We start from the raw sequence: 10,482 nt of genomic DNA, 5'->3' as shown, positions 1-10,482 counted from the left end.
TCTTATAGGAATCTGCTAGATCTTGGTCTGTTCTGGATAACAAAGCATCAGTGAACACTGCCTTCCCCATGATATGATGTTTCAAGCGGTTGAGAACAGGGTAAATAAGCTCAGTGAGGAACAACTGACATGGTCTGCCATGGTAGAAGTACAGATAGAAGTACAGGGTATATGATGTAACATTGTGATGGTATGTGCAAACAACAAAAGCAATGAAGGCTGGGGCTAGGTTATGAAACTCCAGGATATAATGGCACCCTTGACCCCCAGAAATTGAGTTACTCAAATATACATTGTTCAAAAATAATCGTTTTCGAATTCATGCCAGGAAGTTTGGGCAGGATGAATGATGAAAGCAATGTAGCTGTCTGTGACTATGTTAAATAATGCTGCATTTTTATGAATATGACTGCAGAAATGTGATAGTAAAAATTGCAAGGGATGACTGGAATGAGCTGGTTCTTATTCACAAAGTGACAAGCTTTTTTGAAAAAGGCTACAAAACTTGATTTACAATGAGATGGAAGGTAGGCTCCATGGTAATCTATAAACATTAACAATATTACTACCAAAGGTGTTGTTTCAACCTGAACATATTGTAAAAAAGACAGGGTAGGATTCCTACTTTTTATAACTGACCTCACCATCCACTCAAATTTCAGAGAACCCAGTATGGTATGGCATGTCTAAACCTACATTGACCGCATGATCCCCACCGAATAAAAGACATAAACACAAAGACATCAGGCCAACAAAGAACCACAAGGGCCCATGGAGGTTGGCCTACCCTACATTCCTCACCCATCCTTGAGCAAATCTTACCACCTGACCAGCCTGCATTTAGCTATGAATGAGATCCTTAACCCTACAGAGCTTGTCCACACAACTTTTAAATTTTGCCAGGCAGGGACTTCCTACATCTTCATTTGGCAGTCTATTTCAATAATTCACTACTCCTTCACTAAATGACATCTGCCTCTTCATAGTTCTACTCCTACCTTTTGCTAATTTAAACTTATTTCTCTTATGTCTCGGCTTAATTTACAGTGCTCCTTGTAGACCTACGATGTCTATCCTTTCATCCTCTTGAAGACCTCTATCAAATCTCCTCTAAGTCTACGATATTTCGGTGAATACAAATACAAGGCCTTAAACCTATCCTCATATTTTATGTCACCACCCCCATTTATCATCTTAGTTGCTTTTTGCGTACTCTCCCCGGACCATCAATATATTTTTGGTAGCAGGGGGAACAGGTTTGTACACAACACTCTAGGCGTGGTCTGACATGACCTCAGTACAAATTTTTGACAGCATTTTCTTTTGTGATGATGGTGATGATGATTTGGGGTTTTAGGGCGCATCGACTGCTAAAGGTCATGCAGCGCCCATAACTATCGATTCATGCAGAGCCGTCAATCAGAGAAGTGCATCAATCAGGTCACCCTATAGAGCCATGATGATCGGCCCTAGCATCATGATGAGAAGATAACAGGAAAATCTATAGCGCGAAGGAACTGGAGCACTTTGCCAAACCCGACGATGTTCGAAGAATCCCCTAAAAAGTCGCATAGCGTGCGACTCTGGACGTGGCGTCCGAAAAACTGCGCTCTCGTTGCAGTAAGGTGGCGGCAAGCGACCAGTACGTGATGCACGGTCAGTGGATCAGAGCATCGACCGCAGCATGGTCTGTCGCCAGCCAATAGCAGGTGACGGTGCGTAGCATATGTGTGACCTATGCGTAACCGGCAAAGGGCAACTTCTTCCACCCTATTGTCCCGAAAGCACGACTGCCATAATCCAATGCGGGGTTTCACCGACTGCAGCTTGCTGGCGCTCAGCGAGTTCCAGTAGAACTGCCATCGCTTCTGCATAAACAGCGATACTGCGGGGCACATGTCTTGAGCAGGTAGTGGTGTTATAGGAATTCTAGTCCCTGTCGTAGCGCGCTTTGCTGCCGCGTCAGCAAGATCATTTCCGCATATCCCCACGTGACTTGGGATCCAGCATAGAACGACCGTTTTTCCTGCTCGATCCAGTGAGCTAAGACGAGATTGAATGTCCTGAACCAGTGGATTCGACGGGGAGAAGCCGCTAACAGCCAGCAGGCTGCTCAAGGAGTCGGAAAGAATTAAATGCAGATTGCTATCGTCCACTTCAATAAAACAGAGAGCTTTGCTAATGGCTATAAGCTCGGAAGTGTAGACCGACGCGTGTGAAGGCAGTGTGAATGACCGTGTGGTGGATCCGCACACAAAAGCACACCCTACACCTGCATCCGTCTTCGAACCATCTGTATAAGTCATCTTGTACCCGTCAAAGGAGGCCATGTGCTCTAAGGCTGCGCCTTTGAGTTCCATCATGAGGACATGTTGCTTTTGCATATTTGATAGAGAGACATCACAGAGAGGCATTTTCATTTGACACAGAGGCATTTTCTTTTGTCTTTAATGATGGGCACTCCTGTAAACAAGTCCCAGCATCTGAAGCACTTTGCCCCCAACCCAGCATATTGCTTTCAGGCTTCAATTCCCTGGAAATTATAACCCACAAGTCCTGTTTGTCCTCAATCTGGTACAACTCTCGGCCTCACATTTTTTAGATAATGCCCTCACTGCCAGAACCACCTAAATGTATCACCGTACACATATAATAATTAAATGACATTTGCCACAGAGAATCCCAGGTCACTAATTTATCTAAGTCAAGTTTCACATGGTCTGCATTTTTTGGCACCCCTTTTAATTTAATATCAGCAATTTAAGAACCTTACCTTCTCATCCTATCTCAATATTATTCACACAAAAATGAGGGCAAATGACCCAACAACAACCCCTGTGGAACCCCACTCTTGTCTGGCTCCTGCTGAGGTTTAGTACCATTGAGCACAAAAACTGCTTACTGACAAACCTACCACATCCCTCTCCACCACTTATGACTTTTCATCTTCCTCAAGGGACCAACAGAGAATCCCTTAGATTGGAATTTGTAGTAGCTAAGAAAATTCTTAACATCAACAGGGCAAGTGTCTGCTAGCCTCATTTCTGATATTATTTTTGCTTTCCTGACTCCCTTCTTTAGTTTTTTTGTGGCAATCCTATATACTGCCTTCCTGCTTTTTGTGTGTCTATCACATGCTGCCTTCTTAACAGCCATCAAATTGTGCACTGACTGTGTCAGACATGGAAGCTTTCTTGAGCTATTTTCTTCATCTGATTTCTTCACACATATCTGTGTCCACATCCTGACAACCATTTGGAGGCCTATAGATATTTCCAACACATAATTTATTGCCTTTTGCATAATCAAATCAGTCCAAAGGAATTCTGCACCACCTCTCTTCTTTATACCATTCATCATTTCACATTCTATATTCTGCCTTACATAGACTAGAATTCCACCTCCTTTTTTGTTCTCCTATGAAAAGTTAACATATTGTACCTAGATACTTCAAATTCTTGTTAACTGCCCCACCAAAAAGGTGCTCACTGATCCAAGGTTCAGTGATAGTTGCCAGGTCAAAATTTTCTTCCAGCATGTAAGCATGGAGCTCACCAAGCTTGTTCCTGATGCTTCTAGCATTTGTATTAAAGCATCAGAAACAAATGCTTATATGCAAAAGATTACACCAATTTGGCTTTTACCTGATAAACAAATTTTGTACACTAAGAGCAGATAAGTTAACTTTTAAGTGATCAACCATTGGTGTAGAAATCAGGGACAGCATGGCAACATATTATGTAAATGTAGCATCCTCTGTATGGCAATGGTTGGTAAGGAAGGCGGCTGCATCCAGCCTTTCAAAAAGTCCAGTTTTTTTGCAAGCTTTTTTAATGCATGTGGTGTTTCCTCCTTGTAGTCAGGGCAGTGGTGGTGCAGTAGTTTGAGCACTCTGCTCTGGGCCTGCCAGTCTTGGGTTTGGGTCCCTGCCATGTCACCACTACATTCTACAAGATACCTAACAAAGATGTCTGTCTTAAAATGGCCCTGGCATTTATTTAAGTGTTCAGATATTAAGATGCTAAGCCCCAGTCAGCAATAGTTTGATTATTATTGCTCCTTTAAATGGGAAATCCTTTACAAGTGTGTTGCTTCAGCACTAGTAGAAAATAGCATGGATCAAGCATAAAAGGCCAGGGGCAAAGGAAGACCTCACATGTTGGATGGACTGAAAGGCATTGTTGTATCTCTTTCAGTCAATGCTCATGAGGCTGATGTGTTTTTAAAAGTTTGGAGGCTTACTCCACTGGCCACCTACTTTCTGCACTGCTGTCAGACTACCATTACAGTGAGAAATGAGGCTTTCATCTTCATGTAGACAAGACAGCACTGCTGTCCAAGGATAAAATCCCATATGCTCATTTCTAGCCATTTTGTGTTTCTTATGTCATCTCATGTCTCACCTCATCACAGTTGTCTTCTCATGCTGCATTGAGATATTTAAATCATTATTTGAAATTTTCACAAACTTTTAGCCAAAAGAATGGGCTAAGAGTGTGTGAAAATTTTAACTCATCATTTAAGTAACCAACATCAGCATGAGTAGATGAATCAGATGGTATAAAAAGCACAACATCGCCAAAAGTTGACATATAGGGTTTTACCTTTGGATGGCATTACTACTGTAGCAATACCCTTTCCCTGGCAGAAAAAAACGGAAGAATAGCGATAAAGGTGCGTTAATATTTCAGTCAAGCACAAAGGCACAAATAGTGGAAGTTTTTATTTTCAATTCACTTACATTACCCGTTTCAAAGAAGACATGTTGCCGAAATATCAACGCATCTATGTCTATTCTCGTGGTTTTCTCCGAGGAACAAGGTTATTTCTACTGTGCTATCTATGTTAACAATATTCAACGCAAATGCACTTAAAACTTACCTCCCATCCCCATCTGATTTCAAATTTGCCAATGAACGCGATTCATTGTTAGTTTTCTGCGTCTGTAACGAACCATATGCGTATTTTATATCACAGTATCAAGTGCTTAACGCATTGAGTCCAATTAATACGTCTCTTGTATCAAATCCATGCTGCACTGCCAACTTTTAGTTTAATGCCGTTTTTATTTTCAAAGAAAATATTTTTCTCAAGGAACAGCAGCTATTTCTGGTGACGCTTTGACATATTCATATAATACAATGTAAAATATGAGGTGCTCATCACCTGTTGCCATGGCAACACGCGACGCTAAAACTGGTGTACCATCCGCAGTTTGGGTGGTGTGTGCTTAAGGTGGTGGTTGGGCCAGCCGCTCTTGCTGCTTACGTTTTTGTCGTAGAAACCTAACGAGGATCGCTCTCAGTTCGAAAGCTCAGAAGCATCTGGATTAGTTATAACGCCCAGTCACCTCAAAGAGCTACTTTTAAAGATGAGCAGTACGGGTGATTAGGTAGTGCCACGCGTCTGGGAACCGCGTGCCTAAGGACCACAAGATAATGGTGCTTAGTAAGTTGACAGTACTTAACAAGATTTGCAATGCACATGCATAATGCCGAAACCGAGGATGCGCATTCTCCCCGAATGTGGAGTGATTTAATGTCGGGGTTATTTGCTGCCTGGGGGGACAGAATTTGTCGACCCCAGAAATGTGCCCGGATCTCAAGGGTGGATCCAGGATCCCATATGATTCCATGTCTGTGAGATCCCGCGATCTTTTTTGGCGGGGGGAGGGAGGAGGAGGCTGCAGGTAACTGTCTGGCCATAGGCGTCATGTTGACAATGGGTGCATTGAGCATTCTGCTAAAGCCCGACCTCCGTATTACCCTGCCACTTCAGCGGTGGCGTTTGCAACCTCTTCTGTGCCTGATACGTCTCCGAGTACGATGGCCCAGCCCGAGCCCAGGCCGAATCCAAATCATTCACGTCTATCGCCCACAGGATGGCGGCGCCTGACGTGGCTGCTGGAGTTAAAACGTATACCTCTCGCGGCATTTGTTGTAGCCGCCACCTTCAGCTCCGAATGTAGCTTGGGTGGGTTCCCAACGTGACCGGTGACAGACACTACGGCCCTTGAGCTGATGCATCCTTTATATATATATATATATATATATATATATATATATATATATATATATATATATGGGCGTGGGCGTGGCGTGGGCGTGGGCGCGGGGGGGTGTGGGTGTTGGGTGTGGTGCGTGTGCGTGTGCGTGTGCGTGTGTGCTCCACTAAAAATGACCGCTGACTTGGCATTGACGAGCTTTCATATGCATTGTTGTACTTTTCGGCTGTTGACTCAGCATTATTGTTTAGATTAAAGATGTTTGATACAAAATCACTCGTATCTTCGTCGCTCTTTACGTTCTTATGCTCCGACAATCTTAACTCGTCGCAGGAGAACACGGAATGGCACAAAAATAGTTTGGAATTTTAAAGGATGAAAATCGTGCACTGCTATCGTAAAACATCTTTTGGTACGGTAACACAAAAAACATGGCTTATTGAAGTGAGACAGAATCCTGTTTTTACTTTGATACATATAAGATACATTCATAATTGGAACGCTACAAAGACACAAACATATTGCCACAATCGTATCAATAGTGCTCACCGCCCACCACCTAATATTTCAAGGGTTGTACACAAAATTGGTCGTCTGTTTAGGGCTGGAGAGAGTTCGTTAATGAATATAGTCTGCCAAATTTTAATGCGTCTTCCGTCATTGCACGTCCATAAAATATCAGTGTTGACTGTCAGTTGTTGTGTCAATGCCCTGTCGTGTTCGTGTCGCCCATGGTCCAGAGGCGCCCCGTCACGTAAATACATCGTCAGACATCGGGAGAGAGTCGTTGTGGTCACACCATTGCAGTGTATGGAACAATGTTTGCGGCCTTTGATGAAGCACTCGAATTGATACACTACGTTGGTGCATTTTGGTTTGTCGGGTGTGCCTGGGCTGTTTCCCAAAAGAAAGTCAAAGATTTTGTTATTGCGATGATACATGACGATGTCTATTTTGTGGTCGTTCTTGCCCTTTAGACGTCGAAAGATGATTTTCCGTAGAGCTTTTCGCCTTGTTTGTGGGCAGATGTCATTTGATTTTGGTGATACAGTTGGACGGTTGGTTGGTTGTCTTGTTTTGGTTTGCTGTCAAACTGTCTTGTCATATGCCGTTGTATTTCGTTTTCAACGTCAGAATTTGAAAAGCCGTTGGGATAACATTCGTCTCGAAATTCCCCCTCTCAAAATATAAAAGCGCCTTCTTGAACAATTACGAAAAGCCTGTGCGCTGGAAGTTTCTTTCCGCGGGTCTGATGGCCGAATGTATTGCCAAAGTGAGGGTGTTGCGACTAGCTCACCGCCAGGACCGTTATTCGCTAATTTCTTTATGGGACATGTGGAAACCGACACACTACAAAATGACGACATGAGACCGGACATTTTCTGTTGCTATGTAAACGATATGTTCGTGGAGGTTAGAGACATTGACCAACTAGAACGTCTCAAAAACACCACTTCAACAGCAGTCTGGTTCAAATTCACAAAAGAGCTCAGTGTGCAAAACATAATATCCTTTCTTGGCGTGATTATTAATGGAAAAGGACAGCGATTGAATACGACTGTACCGAAGCAGACTAACAACGGACGGTGGTTGAATGCTGACCGTGAGTGTCCTCGACGCTACAAAATTTGCATGATAAGGTCATTCATTATATGTGCATTTAAGCACTCCTCTGATTGGACAGGACTGCATTTGGAATTGGCGCGAATCAGACAGATCTTGGTGAACAACGGTTCTTGAAATTCTGACGTTGAAAACGAAATACAACGACATATGACAAGACACACGTCAGCAAGCCAAGACAAGGCAACCAATGAACCGTCCAACTATATTATCAAAATAAAATGACATCCGCCCACAAACAAGGCAAGAAAGCTCTACGGAAAATCCATCTCCCGACATGTAAAACGTAAGAACGACCACAAAATGCATTGCCACTTATCATTGCAACAAGAAAACCAGCTTTCTTATGAGAAATAACCCGATCAAACCCGACAAACTAAAATGCACAATTTTGGTGTATCAATTCAAATACAACATCGAAGGCTGCAGACATTGTTCCGTACACTACAATGGAGCGACCACGACTCTCTCACGACGCCTGACAGTGGACTTACATGAGGGGGCACCTCTGAACCACATGCGACACGAACACGACAGAACATTTACACGACAACTGACAGACAACACTGACATTTTACGGACGTGCAATGGCAGAAGATGCCTTCAAACTTGGGAAAGTATATTAATCAATGAACTCTCTTGCCCTAACCAAATTCTTGTACAACCCTTGAATTATTAATTGGTGGGAGGTGAACACTATTGATGTGATTGTGGCAATATGTTTGTGTCTTTGTAGTGTCCGCATTATGAGTGTATTTTATATGCATCAAAGTAAAAAAGGAATTCTGTCTCACTTCAATTAGCCATGCTTCATTTGTGTTCTCCGTACCAAAAGAGGCTTTTAAATAGTAGTGCACAATTTCATTCCCTAAAACTCCAAACGTATTTTTTTGTGCTATTCAGTCTTCTCCCACCATGAGATAAGATCTCGAAAACGTGAGAATGTAAAGATCGGCGAATATATGAGTGATTTTGTACGAACTGTCTTTAATTTAAACGACTAATGCTAAGTCAAAAGTCCCGAAACTAGATGGGTGCAAAAAAATAGTTCTTCAGTGCCGGGTCGGTAGCATTGTTAAACAACACATGCATAAAAGTAAGGATTCTGCCGAAATATTCCACCATATATATGCATAATATATATATATATATATATATATATATATATATATATATATATATATATATACACACATTTGTATATATCATATACATATATATATATATAATATATATATATATGTATATGTATATATACAAATGTGTGTATATATCAAGTATTATGTATTGGTTTGCACAGTGGACAAATTGCTCAAATGGCCCAGACATGGCAGCCTGTCCATATGTGGGTCTGCCGCCTGAGTGTGGCCGGTTCCCCCCCCCCCCCCCCGCCCGCGGTCGTTGTGGTCTGAACCCCTGACAGAGTATTAATAAATGCTGGCTGGCCGGCCGCAGCAGCGATCTGCAAAGTTACAACAGTGATTTAAACATATACATTGTCGTGCGCGACGTAAGGAAACGTGTGGATATGATGAAACCGTGAGAAGGCTATCGCCAGTTAACGCGACTGTGTTCAGATCATGCCATGATGGCGATTACTGAATGCGACCGACAGCCGGTACCACGCTGGCCAACGCGTGGCAACCCAGGAAAAGCCTGCAATCGCGTGCGAAGAGTGCCTTGGTGTGCTTTTGATGGCACTGCGACGGGGCTATGAGCTGGCACCCAAACCTGCTTGTCGGCCGAATCGTCCATTTTGTTTTGGTGACCCGTGACGGGTCATCACTCGATGCAGGCGGGCAGGCGGAGGCGTCAATTTCCTAAGTTACGGTGGTCAGTGCAACTTTTTTCGTTCTCAGCGGATGCGGCTGAGCGGAGACGGTAGCATTGTGGCGGGGCAGTGGGCCGGTAGCGTAGTTCGGTTATTCACATAACACCCTGACGGTGCAGCACTGATGGTGCCGACTGGCCGGTAGCGTGGCAGCCACATACCGCGGACCGGGAGAAACACTGGATCGCGCGCGGGGAGTGCGACTATGCGCATTCATATCACTCTTCTGCCGGCTGGCACTTACAAATGCTTGTCGGCCGACGGTATACATATATTTTTTTGGTGGGGGGGGACCCCGGACTGCGCATCACTCAAGGCAAGCTGGCCGGTGGCAGCGGCGATTTGATCAGTTACGGCCGTCATCAAGTCATCAATCATCAAATCATCGTCGTCAATGGCGGCGGCTGCAGCCGTTGCAGACGACGCACTGTGGGAGCGCTGTCGACCGGCAACATCAGTCGGTGTACGGGAGCCATTTCCCGTTTTGTTCATTTCGCCCCGGGCGGCCCATTACTGACTATGCCATTGGCCGGCCGGTAACGTGGTGGCCAACACAGGAGTATGTTTGCCGCTAATCGATTGATCGGCAGGTGCCCAAAAACCAATCATGTGTGATTTTTTTCTGTACAGCATCGCGGTAGGTCATGTCACCTGCATCAGTAGCCAAGAAAACTTTCCACTTTGCGTGGTTGAAACTCTTTGAAACAATGCCTGTTGCTCATTCGGCGCATTTTCAGTACACTTTTAATCGTAGTGAGCAGTGTGAAATGTAGCTGGGACACCCGGTAAGCAACCATACTGACCAGTGGAACTGCAGCACGTAAGAAGCCATTGGTTGCCGTGGTACCGAGCTCAGCGTCTGCCTGTCTGTCAGAGCTGTCGTGCTACAATGTGCCATCTAGCATGACCGCAGAATCTTAGTTGCATACGCCATTCGAAGATGTGGCTTGAGTGCACCCATGATGTGTGCCTCTGGATCGCAACGCGTGGGCCGCGTCTGTTAGGATTTACCCGCATCGAAGCC

The 10,482-nt window shown here is 44.1% G+C and overlaps 1 protein-coding gene across 1 annotated transcript in view; it reads left to right on the top strand.

The window, feature by feature from the left end:
• Positions 1-5,233: 5,233 nt before the first annotated feature.
• The window catches only part of LOC119105684 (protein tilB homolog), a 55,605-nt gene continuing 50,356 nt past the window's right edge, over positions 5,234-10,482 (top strand). Inside the window, exon 1 of the mRNA XM_037229154.1 lies at positions 5,234-5,448. Within this exon, the coding sequence (XP_037085049.1) occupies positions 5,439-5,448 (10 nt within the window). The 5' untranslated portion in view covers positions 5,234-5,438. The remainder of the gene's footprint in view (positions 5,449-10,482) is intronic.

This window comes from Pollicipes pollicipes, unplaced genomic scaffold, assembly GCF_011947565.3.
Source record: "Pollicipes pollicipes isolate AB1234 unplaced genomic scaffold, Ppol_2.1 Scaffold_6138;HRSCAF=7277_pilon_pilon_pilon, whole genome shotgun sequence".
Lineage (NCBI taxonomy): Eukaryota > Metazoa > Arthropoda > Thecostraca > Pollicipedomorpha > Pollicipedidae > Pollicipes > Pollicipes pollicipes.
This window is presented reverse-complemented; position numbering and strand designations above follow the sequence as displayed.